The following is a 15676-nucleotide window of genomic DNA, read 5'->3' on the forward strand; positions in this document are numbered from 1 at the left end:
TGAAAAAGAAAGTGATTTTGAAAAGGTGAAAGGTGGACTTGGGAATAGCGGCTGCGCAGGCCAAAGCTGTGTTGAGCGTCTGGGGAGAGGACTGGTGTGCTTACGGCCTTGAGGAGATCCCAAGCCACCCATGCGGTCTTTTTTTTTTTTTTTTAGGTTTAGCTTATTTATTTATCTGACAGTCAAAGTGACAGAGAGGGAGAGACAAAAAGATCTTCCGTTTGTTGGTTCACTCCCAAATTGGCTTGCAACAGTCAGATCTGGGCCAGGCCAAAGCCAAGAACCGAGACCTCCATCCTGGTCTTTTACTTGGATGGCAAGGGCTGTCCTTTCCCAGAAGCCTTAGCAGGGAACTGTATTGGAGGCAGAGCAGCTGGGACTCAAACCAGTGCCCTGATAGGTAAGAGGCAGCCTAATCTGCCGTGCCACAGTGCCAGACTACCTTCTTGATTTTTAATTTTCACACTGCAGGATGCAACCCACGGGTAGGTATTGGGCAATAACGTAGCAGGATATAACTAGGAATACTTCTGATTGCCAAATAATAGTTGGATATATTTCTGGGTACAGTGAGACGTTTTGAATAGATGTATACACACAGAATTTTTAAATCAATGTGATTAACATACCCATGGCCTCATGAGTTTTTTGAGACAAAATTTTTTGGTAGCTTTATTTATTTATTTGAAAGGCAGAGTTACAGAGAGAGAGAGAGAGAGAGAGAGAAAGAGAGAGAGTTTCCACCCGCTGATTCACTCCCCAGGCTGGTTCACAGCAGCCAGGCCCAGGCCCATAGGGAAATGCTGGTGTTGCAGCCAGCAGCTTTACCTGCTGTGCCATGACACCAGGCCCATGTGATTCAGACTTCTAAAGTCTTTCTTAGCCGTTTTGAAATACGTGTCTGACGTTATTATTAGCTGTAGTCACCACTGCTGTGGTAGATCTTCAGCAGTTACTGCTGGGGCTGGGCTGGGTTGTGCTGCAGTGGGCTGTCTGATGCTGCAGCATCCGTGTTGGAGCAGGTTCAAGTCCTCATGGCTCCACTCTCAGTCCAGCTCCCTGCTGATGTGCTTGGGGAGGCACTAGAAGGTGGCCAAGTCCATGGACTCCTGCCCCGTGTGAGAGACCCGGGAAGAATCCTAGGCGCCTGGTTTCAGCTTGGCCCACCCTGGCCATTTTGACCATTTAGGGAGTGAACCAGTGCATGGAAGATACCTCTGCCTGTGCATTCCTCTCGCTCTCGCTCTCTCTCTCTCTCTCATTCTCATTCTGCCTTTTAATAGATAAAATGAATTTTGAAAACACAAGACTTACTCCTTCTGTCCTCTGGTACCTTCTTAAGCTTTCACCAACATCTTAGCTCTTCTCATTCTCACGCAGAAGTGAGACGTGCAGTATTCCTCTTCTGTGCTCGGTTTACTTCACTTCGCATCATGTGCTCCAAAGACCAGCATTGTTTCGTTAAGTGAAATAGAATAAAATAGAAAATAGGGCGCATTGGGACTGATTAGGGCAAGTGTGGTTCTGTGAAACCTATTTTTCAGTTATACACACACATAATGTTTCTATAAATGGGGTGAAATATAAGAATGTGCTTGTTATATGTTTCCTGGTCAGAATTTGAGAGCTACTCAAATGTTTTGTTTTCAGCAAAATCTCTAGAAAAGTACCCTGTCCTAAACTTCAGTCAGTTGCTGTACTTTGCTTAAGTTCTGAGAAATGCAATGCACAGGACTCTGTCTTCTAAAAAATAAGATTTCCTTACTTACCTGAGAGGCAGAGTTACAGACAGAGAGAGGGGAAGACAGAGAGAGAGGTCTTCCATCCACTGGTTCACTCCCCAGATGGCCGCAATGGCCAGACCTGGACCTGTCTGAAGCCAGGAGCCAGGAGCTGCTGGGTCTCCCACGCAGGTGCAGGGGCCCAAGCACTTAGGCCGCCTTACATTGCTTTCCCAGGCCATCAGCGGGGAGCCGGATCCAAGCAGAGAAGCGACACCCGTATGGGATGCCAGCGCCGCAGGCAGAGGCTCGGCTCACTGTGCCACAGTGCCCGCCCCTAGGATTCTTTCCAGTTACCAGAACTTCACTTTCTGTGTGGACGGATTTTTTTTCTTCTGGAACTCCGTTGGGTTTTGTGAATATTTAATTAGTCATTATCATTGTTAATTCATTGTTTTGTGAATATTTAATGAGTCATTAGCGTTGTTAATTAATATTCAAACCACTTTTTGTTAAATTGATTGAGGCATTTCTTTTTTAGGTTTCCTTGCTGCAAAATGAAAGTGTAGAAAAAAACAAGAGTATACAAAGTCTGCACAATCAGATATGTAGCTTTGAAATTGAAATTGAGAGACAAAAGGAGATGCTTCGAAATAATGAATCCAAAATACTTCATTTACAGGTAAGCAGCTGAAGCTGTCTGGTCCACGTGTGGTGTCTCCTGGAGGGCTCCTGCCCGGAGCTGGGGACAGGGGTGCACTCCTCTCTCTCCTCTCCTGCTCAAGTGGAGACAGAGAAGGCAGCCCGGGGAGCTGCCAGGCAGCCGTGGTCTCAGCCTTTTCTCTGGAGAGCAGGCCTCTCACCCCTCTGCTGTGTTGTGATCTGCTGTTGGCAAAGCAAGACTTGACGCCTGTGTTGTAAAAACGAGCAGGCGTGGTTATCTCGGACTCCGTGTTGTTGGTGAGCAGTTGTGTGCAGTGTCTAGGGAGTGAGAGGCAGCTGCGTGGCTCTGCAGCTTTCTGATGTGGGGACCCGCCCCCTGCCCACACGGTCACTCCGTGTCACTCCAGAAGCACTGGAGCAGCCGGAAAGGGCACCCTTCCCTGCTGAATAGGGGATTCTGTCCGCGGGCCCAGTGCCAGCCTCTGCTGGGCACCGTGGAGTAGACTGTCTTGGAGGCCTGTCTGCACTGGGACTGGCACCTGTGCGTGGCAGTGCCCGTGGGAGGCACTGGAGTGATTTTCAGTGTGTTTCCCTGCGTGATTTCTAACAGTGCGGAGCTGTAATATCTTTGAGACTTCCTCTCCTCCCATTTTGACAGTGAGGCTTAGTCATACCTTGACTTGTGTTGGAATTTTAATTTTATCTCATTTGTATTAAACTTTGTAGTTGTGCAGAGACAAGAAATATAGGAAACATTAGATTGTCTTAGAAAAGAGTCAAGCTGTTAGTATTGAAATCAAGCCAAAAGTGTACAGTGTTCCAGTGTACCAGCAAACCTGGAAACTCGTGGCATTTTGCTGAGGACCCAAACAGTATGCGGTCAGACTGTCCCAAGGGGCCAAGCAAGCCCTGTCTCAGGGCCCTGTCCATCCACATGGTTCATCCTCACCTCCTCTGCCTGGGGGACAGGTCTGAAGCTTTGAAGTACAGCACCTGAATTTAACCTTGGCTCAGAGACCAGGGGAAGCCAGGGAAATTGATGTCATGCTAGAAACCTGCCTGTGAGGCTGTCAGCAGGGTCCAGCACTGTGGCGCAGCGAGTTAAGCCACTGTCTGCAATGCTACCATCCCATATGGGCACTGGTTTGAGTCCTGGCTGCCCCACTCACTCGCTGCTACTGTGCGTGGGAAAGCAGTGGAAAATGGCCCAAACCCTGCGCCCATGTGGGAGAATGGGAGGAAACTCCTGGCTCCCGGCTTCAGCCAGGCCCAGTTCCCCAGCTCCAGCCATTACAGCCATCTGGAGAGTGAACCAGCAGATGGAAGACCTCTCTCTCTCTCTCACTCTCACTTTCTCACTCTGATTTTCAAATCAATAAATAAATCTTTAAAAACAAAAAGACTATAACAAAAAGAATGAATAAGCAGTGAGTTAACTTACTTTTTTTTTTAAGATTTATTTATCTTATTTGAAAGAGTTACAGAGAGAGAGAAGGAGAGGCAGAGAGAGAGAGAGAGAGAGAGAGGTCTTCCATACACTGGTTCACTCCCCAGATGGCCGCAATGGCTGGAGCTGCACTGATCTGGAGCCAGGAGCCAGGAGCCTCCTCCAGGTCTCCCACATGGGCGCAGGGCCCAAGGACTTGGGCCATCTTCCACTGCTTTCCCAGGCCATAGCAGAGAGCTGGAGCAGAAATGGAGCAGCCGGGACTTGAACCGGTGCCCATATGGGATGCTGGCACTGCAGGCAGCGGCTTTACCTGCTATGCCACAGCGCCGGCCCCATCACTGAGTTAACTTATTACATCTATAACAGAAATAACATTTATAACAGAAATAATTTAGAATGTACACGATGATGTTTAGAGGCCAAATAGGAAACCTCAAGGTTTCACGTGCCCTTCTTGCAGTCAGCCGGAAGGGCTCTCTGCACAGTGTTTAGTGTGTAATCACTCTGCTACGTGTGTAGAGCATGTTCATATTTTAAAACTTTGCAGCTGAATAAACCGGTAAGATGCAAGTCAGAAAGAAAGGGGAGGTGGGTCGCTGGAGCCCAGGAAAGTGGAGCGTGAGCTCTGACGGGGGTCCATGGCCCCTGTGTGTGGGGTGAGCGGGAGGGCAGTGGCTTGTTCCTTCTCTTCTCTGTGGAAAGAAAAGCACAGAGCAAGCAGACCGCATTTTCCAAAGGAGCTCAGATCCAAGGGCACCAGAGCTTGTGCGGGCACGAGACACGGTTCCCATCACTCCTAGCCTTCTGCTCAGGGCCTCGCCAGACGGATGTGAACGGTGGGAGTTAGTTGGACCTTTGGTGTCACTGTGGGATTGGCAGCCTTGGCTGGAGCTGGGGGAGAAACTCTGGCCTGGCTTCAAGAAACAGTGATGGGAGGAGCTGCGCTCACCTGGGCTCGCCCGCCCCACCCCTGCAGCCAGGGCGCATTGCCCAGGAAAGGCCCACTGTCCACTCGTCCCCTTCCCAGCTCTGCCTCCCTCTGCGCCGCCACGTGGCCCTTTCGCGGTCCTTGAGAGGCTGCTCGCTCCTGCACAGATGTGGCCTGAGCTCCAGGGCCCTCTGCCCCTGCCTGCCTTCGCTGAGTGAGCCTGGCTCCTCCTCAGACACCCTCCAGGACGCCTTCCTCCCTCACCTCTGCCCTCAGCACTGTCCAGTGCTGTGCGTTGACCACCTCAGTGATGGCTGCCCACATCACTGCAGGTCATTCACTCCTCGTCTGACGAGGGTGGGAGTGTGGACACGGTGTGGCATCTGGTGGCAGAGAAGTGTGAAGGGTGTAGGACTGAAGGGTGTGTTTGCTCGTGCTGGCCCGCCAAGGACTGTGTCTTCATATTTCACTTCTTAAAGATCCTGGGTTTTCTTACTTGAAAAACAGCTGAGGTCTGAGCCTGACCCAGTGCTCCTGCTGTCGATGGCACTGGGTGACGTGGTTCTTGCTGGTGGTGCGACCTGCTACTGCGGCTCCACAGGTCCGCGTGCTCTGAGCCCAGGTGCACCGTGGCTGAGAGAGGTAGGCTGCAGGTGGGGAGTGTTGCTGGAGACTTACTTGTCAGTTCTGAGTTACTTTTCCTAATAAATTCGGCACTTGCAGAAGATCTGTGCTTCCAGAAGCACTGTGGCTGATAGTGGCGCCTTCCTAACGAATAAGGCGCGGCTAGAATCTCCTCCTGCCTTGAAGCTGCCCTTCACCCAGCAGGATCATCTGTTCTAAAAATAGAAAATTTCCCCTTGCTGTACATGGGAACTCCTTTCAAGTTAGTGGGTTGAGCCACCTCTCATGTGTCTCTGTGTCCGTGTGCATGTTGCAATGTGTTTGTCCCTGCACACACACCCTGACTCTGCATGCCAGGCTGGGCTTTGACACCACCTGCTGTCAGCTGCAGCTCCGTGCCTCGGGGCCCCGGGCTGTGGGTCACTCCCGCTTCTGTTACTGACAGCATCTCAGGCCATTGTGGGTCCACTTCTCTTTGCCTGTTGTCGGCATCCACATCGGCGTGGCGTGCAGTATCGGCAGAGCGTATGGAAGTGGTGGTCACAGATGTTTCCTAAAATGTGTCTGGGTCTGGATGTCCACTAATGTGAACAGTATTGGCTCCCAGGAAGAATTTTGTAGATTCGTTAAATATTCCTCTCCCAGGTGTATTTGTTTAAAATAAAGGGATGTTGGTATAGAAAGAGGTTTTTGTTTTGTTGAATATTAGCTAACATTAGATTTCTTGAAAAAAAATAGAAAGGGTAACACTTTTTTTTAAAAAAAAAGATTTATTTATTTACTTGAAAGTCAGAGTTACACAGAGAAAGGAGAGGCAGAGAGAGAACGAGAGCGAAGGCTTCCATCCGCTGGTTCACTCCCCAAGTGGCTGCAGTGGCTGGAGCTGCGCCAATCCGAAGCTTCTTCCCAGTCTCCCACGTGGGTGCAGGGCCCAAGGACTTGGACCATCCTCTACTGCTTTGCCAGGCCACAGCAAAGAGCTAGAACTGGAGCAGCTGGGACTTGAACTGGCACCCACATGGGATGCCGGCACTGCAGGCGGTGGCTTTACCCGCTACACCACAGCACCAGCCCCAACATTGTTTTTACACCCAGAAAGTCACCCAGACCTGCCGTGCTCCTTCCTTCCTGGTTGGGAAGAGCAGCAGAGGTGCTAAACCTGCGTGTTACCTGTAGACCTCGAGGGGGCAGCTCAGCCAGGGGCATCAGGGGCATCAGGGGCAGCTCTGGCGCTCAGACCTCCCCAAGCACTCAGCGGCTGACTCGGGAGCTCTGTCTCCCAGTGCAGATCCTTTTCAGAAACGGAAACACTACAGGCCCGGCTGTAGAGAGCGTGTGGTGCTCCAGGCCTGTCACACAGTCGGGGACTGCTGTCCTCACTGCCGTCACTGCTAAGCGTGGCCTGTGTTTCTGAATTAACTGAGGATAACAGGAGTCGGGCCTTGCTGTTGGTGGCCACATATGTCTGTGAGCTTTGTTCCTGCGCCCTGTCCCCTTGTGCTCTGTGTAGAGCAGGCAGAGGGCCCTCAGGCTGTTGCCTGCGTCAGTGCTGTGTAGAGCAGCCAGGTGCGTGGGGCAGCGGCAGGCCGATGCGAGCTCTCTGCCAGGGCCCGGATGAGTTCCCAGGCACCCTCTGCCGCCTCCAGTGCTGTGGCTGCACCTCCCCTGGCCCTCGGCTGATGTTCAAAGAGAAAACAGGGCCGCATGGCAGTGACTCCAGCACCCTGAGCCTGAGGCTCCATGGCAGGTAGCAGGGATTTGGAGCTGCCTGCCCTGGGCACCTGCACTTAATGAGGTGATGCCTCCCTGTGCCCCGGTCCCCTCCTCTGGGAAGCAGGGTTCCCAGTACCTGCGGGCCCTGAAGTACAGACGGATGAAACGGCTGTGGCAACCAGGCCTGGGAGGAGGCGGGGAGGTGCAGGGAGAACCACTGGTGAGTACGAGGGCGGGGTCACGTCCTGGGTCAAAGTGGAGCTGGGGGGATCAGCTGATCCTTGGATAGGACAGGTGGCTGGGCTGAGATGGAGCCGGCCGGAGCTCCTCCCGACCCCGTGTGACACAGCAGAGAGGTTTGCGTGGAACCTCCATCTGATTGTCCCAGCGTGTGTGCACATCACCTCTCTTCCGGTGGCCCTGTGTGGCAGAGCAGTGGATGCAGTGGGCCTGGTTCACTCATTCTCCATAGGAAGTGTCTTTCTAGTTCTTTCCCACCATGCTCCCTGGAGCGGGGCTGGCGCCCACCCCCTGTTCCGTCAGGTCTGGACGCTGGGCGGCTGCTCTGCCCCTGGCTGGCTAGTCCTGGGTAGGTGGTGGCACGTTTTCAGAGTCCTGACTTTCTTGTCTTTTCAACACTCGACGTGGAAGCGAGTAATAGACAGCCAAGCAGAGAAGCTAAAGGAGCTGGACAAGGAGATCCGCCCCTTCCGGCAGAACTGGGAGGAGGCCGACAGCATGAAGAGCAGCGTGGAGTCGCTCCAGAACCGCGTGACCGAGCTGGAAAGTGTGGACAAAAGTGCCGGGCAGGCGGCTCGCAACACAGGTGAGTGCAAGCCTGGGGGACCAGGCTGTGCACCCAGACGAGTGCCGTGTCCAGTGGCAGGTCGGGCGTGGGCCGTGTCCAGTGGCAGGTTGGGCGTGGGCCGTGTCCAGTGGCAGGTCGGGCATGGGCCGTGTCCAGTGGCAGGTTGGGCGTGGGCCGTGTCCAGTGGCAGGTCAGGCATGGGCCGTGTCCAGTGGCAGGTCGGGCGTGGGCCGTGTCCAGTGGCAGGTCGGGCGTGGGCCGTGTCCAGTGGCAGGTCGGGCGTGGGCCGTGTCCAGTGGCAGGTCAGGCGTGGGCCGTGTCCAGTGGCAGGTTGGGCGTGGGCCGTGTTCAGTGGCAGGTCAGGCATGGGCCGTGTTCAGTGGCAGGTTGGGCGTGGGCCGTGTTCAGTGGCAGGTCAGGCCTTTGCTGTGTCCAGTGGCAGGTCAGGCCTTTGCCGTGTCCAGTGGCAGGTCAGGCCTTTGCCGTGTTCAGTGGCAGGTCGGGCGTGGGCCGTGTCCAGTGGCAGGTCAGGCCTTTGCCGTGTTCCTGTGGAGATCCCTGCAGTCAAGATGGAAGCTTCCCCACTCAGGGTCCAGTGGGAGGCCTCAGAGCCCTTCCCAAGAGAGGCTGGGGCCACAGGGCTGGCCGACAGGCACAGGGGACGCCAGGTCCTGATGGTCCATTGCCCCAGGCCGTGCTGCTGTGGTCCAGGGGCAGGAGCTGGCAGGGCAGGCAGCAGACAAGGCCTGCTCAGCACCCCTGTGACAGCCAGGAGTGGAAGTGAGTGGTGGCCTCAGGACCGAGTGGGTGCTGAGTGTGTGTGAGGAGGGTTGGTGGTGGAGAGGAGCGGGAACGCTGTGCGTGTGGGCTGCACCACGCAGGCAGAGGGCTTGCACTGGGAGCGAGAGAGCAGCTGAGACCTACAGGTGGGAGAGTCGTGAGCACACCCTCTCCCAGGGGCTCCCACCAGGCAGACTCCAGGTGGCTCAGAGTTGACCACCCCGTGTGCTTCATCGTCAGCCCCACCCTCCCCCCGTCCACCATGGCTGCTGGGCAGAAAGGAAGACAGGTGGGTGTCCTGAAAAGCCCTCTTCGTGGCAGGCTCAGGCGTGCGCCCCGCTTTCATCCCTGGCACCCAGGTTCCCAGCCGTAGGCACCGGAGTGTGGCTGTGGAGTGCAGATGCTCGCGTGGGTTTGCGCTCGCGTCTCACCTGCCCGATCTCTCCCCGCCCGCCGCAGGCTTGCTGGAGTCCCAGCTGAGCCGGCACGACCAGATGCTGAGCGTTCATGACATCCGCCTGGCGGACATGGACCTGCGCTTCCAGGTCCTGGAGACCGCCAGCTACAACGGCGTGCTGATCTGGAAGATCCGAGATTATAAGCGGCGGAAGCAGGAGGCCGTGATGGGGAAGACCCTGTCCCTTTACAGCCAGCCTTTCTACACGGGCTATTTTGGCTATAAGATGTGCGCCAGGGTCTACCTGAATGGGGACGGGATGGGGAAGGGGACACACTTGTCACTGTTCTTTGTCATCATGCGTGGAGAGTATGATGCCTTGCTTCCTTGGCCGTTTAAGCAGAAAGTGACGCTCATGTTAATGGATCAGGGGTCCTCGCGGCGCCACCTGGGAGACGCGTTCAAGCCTGACCCCAACAGCAGCAGCTTCCGGAAGCCCACAGGGGAGATGAACATCGCCTCTGGCTGCCCCGTCTTTGTGGCCCAAACTGTCCTGGAAAACGGGACGTATATTAAAGATGATACAATTTTTATTAAAGTCATAGTGGATACTTCGGATCTGCCCGACCCCTGACAAGTACCTGGGGAGGTGGATTTAGCAGAAGGTCACTCCTCTGGGGGGGGTTGAACCAGTCTGTCTTCACTGAGGTCCTCGTGCTCAGGAAAGGACCTTGTCGGAGGAACGGAGGAGGAAGCGGCGGAAGGCAGACGCGCGGCCGGCGGGAGGAGCCACCGTGAACACCTGACGCGTTTTCTATAGACTAGCAACACTTCACTCTGAGGAATTATTTATCCCTCGCCGAGATAAATACTGCTGTCAGAGAAGGTTTTCATTTTCATTTTTAAAGATCTAGTTAACTAAGGTGGAAAACATATATGCTAAACAAAAACAAAAAAAAAGTGATTTTTTTCTTCCTTAAACTTGCACACCAAAAAAACAAAACACACGTGGGGACAGCTGGCCACCTCAGCATGTTAAGTGAAAGGAGAGTTTATGAAATAATAATGCAATTCTGATATATTCGTTCTAAAATCCAAGAGTGCAATCTTGTTTCAAATATAGTATATTGTCTATTTTTAAGGCCTCTTCTGGTCTCTGTTCTAATAATTTGTTTGTCAGAAGACCCTGAAATAACACCCAGGTCTTTTTGGAAAGTCTCTGAATTCAGAATCAGTTTTTAATTTAAAGTTCTACAGATAATTATTACTGCAAACATTTTATTTTAAAACGTTGATAGACTGATATTTCTTGGAAGAAAATGTAGAATATCAAACACTGGTTATCACTTGTGATAGGAAAGAGGATCTCCAACCTGCTGTTATTTCTCGTTAGAAATGTGAGCCTTCGTGCTGTCGTAGTCCGTGACACGCCTCAGGGGACTGCGGGGGGACCTGCTCATGGATGCTGTGCATCGTTCTGACTTACCGTGTTTTCACCCTAAAATAGGGCATCAGTTGAACTTTGAAGTTCTAAACAGAATCCTGTAGGTTTTTAAAATTCTGCCCCGTGTTCAGACAAGCTCTCTGTTGCTGACAGCTCGACCTCAGCCCGGGGGTGGGCAGGCGGCGCGTGCTGAGGGAGGCCACAGCAGGGGTGTCCCTTCATCCTGTCATTGCTGCATTCCGTTAGTGATCTCCGAGAGCGTAGATGGCGTGCAGTGCCTGTGCCTTAGATGCGCCATGCTGCTGCTTGACCCTGGGTTGGTGTTCGGCGTCACCCTGGAAGGCCATGGTTTGCCAGACTTTCTCCACCGCTAGGTGTTCTCCGCAAGGGCCCTCAGACAGCTCTGCCTGCCGAGGGGAAGCCGGGCTCCACTGTCAGCCTCCGGAGCCGCCACTGCTTAGTTGTCACAGATTTCAAATCTCTCGGCCCCCGCACGGCCTGCCCCACCCACCCTGAGGGCGGCAGGTGGGGAGCATTAGCCACACCTCCCCGTGTCCCCAGCTGGGGCCCTGGAAACCCACACAAGCTCAACGCAGAACCCTGTGAGCATTCCAGAGACCGATGCTCCGGGGGGCCTGCCCAGGCTGACCCACGGGCGGCCCCGAGCCACCACGCTGGCGGGAGGGATGGCTGGGGCCGCTTTCCCAGCCTGCGCCTGCCCGGACGGCACCCTCCACCACTGTTTACTGTTTCTCAATGGTCCAACTGTGATTGAAGCCTGGAGCCCTGCCCTGTGCCCCTTTTGCTATGCACCACGCTTCATGGTGCTCTTACCACTGATGGGTGCTACACGCAACGGGTGCTTCTTAGACAGAACCAATGTGTGCGAACCACCACATCTGTGCCACTCGCCCAAAAGACGCGCCCACGATTGGCCAGCTGGGCCGCGCACTTCAGACTGCCTGCCTCTGGGCTCTCCCCTTGGTGGCACGGGGACAGCTGGGTTGGTGCCCGGTGGCCCACCTTGTCTCTGGTGCTGCCATCTGTCCTGGGTGTGCCTTCGCCCCAGTGCCTGCTGGAAGTGCCCTCCCTCACGCACACCTATCCCTGCGCCTCCGGGAGTGACCTCCTTGGTTCAAAGCACCTGTCCTGCCCTGTCGTGGTTCCAGCGCGCAGCCGTCCTCTGCTTCCTCCGCCCTCCTGGGATGGCTTTCTGGCCAGAGCCTCGTGTCTTTGCACAGAGAGGAAGGGCTGCCTGCAGAGGCCGCCATGCCCGTGGGTGTCCCTGGCTTTTCCGGGCCTCTCCGCTGGGTTCTACCCTGGAGATCTGGAGGAAGGGCAGCTGCTTGGCCGTCCCTACCTGGCCTCAGGTTTCTCAGGCCAGGGATTAACAACAGAGACCTCCCTGTGACTCCTTGCCCTTCACAAGAAGTCTGTACGGTTCCAACAAGCGTAGGATGAGCGACATCGGGGTCTGGTGAGAAGCCAGCCATTTCCCCTTCTCGGGTTGAAGTCCTGGCCGGGACTGGAAAGCCTCCCTTGCTTTTCCAGCAGCTCCTGGGGGTGTGATGGGCCCTCCCCGCACCCACCAGAGCCCCTGGGATGTGACTGGAGTAGCTGGTCCTGCCCCCTGGGAGGAGGGCACGACCTGGGTCGTGTGATCTGGTGACAGCGGAATTGGGGGGTGCCCATGCCTTTCTGCCTGTGTGCGACACTTGAGGCCCAGGACCCGCTGGCGTGGTCTCATGGACGCTGGAAGTGCCCTCCTGCTCCCTGTGCTTCAGGCGGCCCCGTCCCAGGACTCCTCGGTACCCTTGTTTGGTGCTCGCCGCGGGGCCAGCCTTGGGCTGGGTCTCCTTGCGGCTGAGGCCCAGCTGCCCTTCCTGGCAGCGCGGGGCCTCCCCACTTCACAGGGTCCTGGCAACAGGAAGTGAAGGGTGATGGCACGCTCTGCGTCTCTGGGTGTGTGCGTCTTCCTTCCTACAAGTGACATCCCCAGAAGTCAGACCCCCTGAGTCCCTGGCCCTGTGCAGGTTCTCTCCAGTGCTCCCGCCACCAGGGCCACGGGGCAGCAGGTGGTCCTGGGTCGGACCCAGCTGCCGCTTGTGTGTGTGTGAGCCCCACCGCACTGGCTCTGGGGCTCGTGCCAGGGGAGCGTGAGGAGCCAGAGCCGTGGTGTCCACGACAGCTGAGTGGACGCTTGCTCTGGGAGCAGACAGACCCAGCCCGCGTGGGCTGGCGTTGCCGCGTGGGCCTTGCCTGGGGCTGGGCTTCTCAGCTGCCGTGTTTTTAGTGGCACAGAGGGAGGCAGGAAGGGAGTGTGTGCAGCTGTCTGTCCCCCAGACGTCAAGTCTTGCAGGAGCCTCGGAGGCCTTGGATGCCAGCTGTGTGCTGCTGTGCGGGTGGGGCTCTGGGGGAGGCCCTGAGCCGGAACCCACAGCCCCGCCCCCAGGCAGCCCTGAGCCTACCAGGAAGCTCCTTGCTCAAGCAGCCTCCTGCCTGTCCCAACTTTGTTCCTCCCTGGGCAGTGGACACCCTGCCCACAGGGACTCCCACTGAATTGGCTCTTTGACAAGATGTGCCCTTGTCCACACGTGGCCCTCCCTGGTGAGGATGTGGGTGTCCAGTGCAACCCCACGGGGACAGCCACCTCCTGACCACCAGTCTGCCTCTGGGCTGCCCAGGTCCGAGGCCTCGTGTCCCCGCCGATGCCTGCTGTCCTAGCGTTGTTACTCATGGTGCCCCCTACACTTGACAGTGCCGGGACAAGGTTGTCTGGACAGATCTGTAAACACAGGTGGGTCACTCTCTGTCAGCCCAAGGAGACACCAACGGGTGAGCTGACTCCAGCAACCAGGCCCACCCCTGCTTTCTCCCTCTGCACCCAAGGGGTGGTGCAGGGCCCCGCAGGGTGGCGGCCTGCGCCTCCCTGGGCAGTCCCAGGGTCGGTCAGAAGCGCATTCTCTCCGGGGGCCTCCCGGCACCTTCCTCCGCTTGGGGTCATCAGCACGTTGAAAGGGCTCGGTGGAGCTGTAAAATAGTGGTTTTTACTTTTACTCCAGAGCTTTACTTACTAGACTGTGGAAGGAGTGCTGGGGAGAACTCTGGGAGCTCCTTCATGTTGAGTGCGTGCGAGACGAGAGAGGGTCTGTCACTCAAATTACTTCTCAGCCCAAGACCATGGTTCTGTCTTCCGTTTGCAAATCTCTGTCACTCTGTTCCCCCAAAGTAGAAGAGGTGCCCACGGCGGGGTGGGTGGAGGGCAGTGTCTCCAGCACGCAGATGGTTCCCATCTTGTCCTGGCTGCCCTGGGGGCACCGTTGTCGTCTGCACAGGGGTCGTGGGCAGTGGCAGGGCGGCTGCGGTGCGGGCGAGGAGGCCGGGGAGCAGGGCTTGCATCTCATTTCTGCTGCTGCGCTGTATCTAGAGTCTGTCCGTCCGTCCGTCTGTCCTGTGAATTCTCGCCATGAAAAACGAGGCTAAAAGTCCAGGATCGCTGCACCACTCCTGTAGTTAGTGGTGATTGGTTTTTATAACTCAGTCCCCTTAGACAAGTAAGATAACCTTCAACAGCAAACTCAATGACTAAATTGGAAATCGTGAAAGCCGGCACCGTCCCAAGGATTTCTGTAGGAAGTAGCTCTAGAAGACCTGTGACGCGGGAAGCGTGCGAGCCGCGTAGACACCGTGTGACCCTGTAGGATTGCATTTTCTGATGGCACACCTCTTGCGTTCAGTTCTGTTACCCACAAACAAAGACCAAAGAAGGCCAATCTCTCATTTGACTCTGTATTTTTAATCTGCCTGTTTAAAAAAACAAAAAACAAAAAACAAAAAAAACAGAGCCGTCCGTAGTAGCTGTGCGCTGTGAGGACCCATCTGGACAGCCCGAGTGACCGTGACCAGTGATTCACGCCCCGTGTTTTCTGCTCTTCTAAGAAAAAACAAAAAGACAGTGTGAGTTATTGCTCAGCAATAATCATGTTGTTAATATGCGTTAGCAACATGTCTGACCTGATAGCATTATTATGTTTTATATTTTTGTTGACTGTATATTGTGTGTGGTTTTATTTGGTATTTATTTGTGTTTTTGAGGTCTTGCAATGTTTTTGTGTTTCCTATGCTAATAACTAAAGTTTGTAAGACTGTAGAATGCAAAACTTTGAAATGCTAAACTGTCTTATTAGAGGAAAATAAATCTGATTAAGGAGTCCTGGCTTCTTGTCACACTGCGTCTCCCAGGCCACACGCCGTGTGGCTCTGCACCTTCTAGAACACAGACTTCAGTAAGGACCCTGCGAATTGTGTGCGGTCCGTGGTGTGGCCTCGGGGCCTCCCTTGAAATCCCAGGCCCCGGCTCTCAGGGTGGCTGGCACGGGAGAGGCCAGCCGGTGCCGACCGCCAACCACCGGCCTGGGGCTCTCATTAACCCTTTGTGGGACTTGGCATCTCTGGGCCTGCTTCCGCATCCCTAAAATGGAGGGGCGGTCTCTGCTTCCTTCCTGGAACCAGCGGTCATTAATCAGTGGTTACTAATCAGCGGTCGCTGATCAGCGGTCACTGATCAGCGGTCACTAATCAATCCGGCGGCGGCGAGCAGGGAGGTGTGGCAGAGCTTAAGCTGCCACTTGAGACGCCTGCGTCCCACACGGGAGTCGCTGGGGTCAAGCCCACCCGTCTCCCTCCCTGCTAACAGGCGCCCCTGCCACCCTGAGGGGAGACCCAGATGGAGTCCTGGCCTCGGCCTGGCCCAGCCCCGGCCGTCGCGGAGTGAGCCTCTGGGTGGAGGTCATGCGCTCCTCCCTCCCCGCCCCTCCCTCTCAGAAGCCGAAACCCGGCAGTGCTGACCCTGCTGACCGACGCGCAGGCGGGTGCTGGAGCCCCGGGCTCACCGCCCCGCGGCCAGCTCCCTCTGTCCAGCAGTTGTCTGGGGCAGCCCGGGATGAGGAAACCCCACCTCACCCTGAGGCGCCCCAGAGCCACCCGAGCACCCCCGCCCCCAGAGTACACACTGTCCTGCAGCCTGGGCAGCGCCCTGCCCAGCCTCACTCCCTTCATGGCACTCCGTGGGGCCAGGGCCAGGGATGCCCTCAGCCATCCGGCGTGCCCCCCCATCCTCCCTCCAGAGCCGAGGCTGCTCCCAGGGGC

General features: G+C 55.6%; 1 protein-coding gene across 13 annotated transcripts in view; it reads left to right on the forward strand.

Annotated features, from left to right (window-relative positions):
* TRAF3 (TNF receptor associated factor 3) overlaps nucleotides 1-14739 on the forward strand; it is a 133944-nt gene extending 119205 nt beyond the window's left edge. For 10 of the 13 annotated variants that reach the window (XM_051834870.3, XM_051834867.3, XM_051834868.3 and 7 more), the window contains 3 exons: nucleotides 2263-2403; nucleotides 7751-7925; nucleotides 9147-14739. In XM_051834870.3, the coding sequence (XP_051690830.1) occupies nucleotides 2263-2403; nucleotides 7751-7925; nucleotides 9147-9718 (888 nt within the window). In that variant the 3' untranslated portion in view covers nucleotides 9719-14739. Of the gene's footprint in view, nucleotides 1-1958; nucleotides 2404-7750; nucleotides 7926-9146 lie in introns of those variants that run through there. The other 3 variants (XM_089322749.1, XM_089322750.1, XR_016226882.1) reach the window with 2 other exon arrangements.
* Nucleotides 14740-15676: the final 937 nt, after the last annotated feature.

This window comes from Oryctolagus cuniculus, chromosome 20, assembly GCF_051225735.1.
Source record: "Oryctolagus cuniculus isolate XC-2025 breed Fujian yellow rabbit chromosome 20, ASM5122573v1, whole genome shotgun sequence".
NCBI classification, from domain to species: Eukaryota; Metazoa; Chordata; class Mammalia; order Lagomorpha; family Leporidae; genus Oryctolagus; species Oryctolagus cuniculus.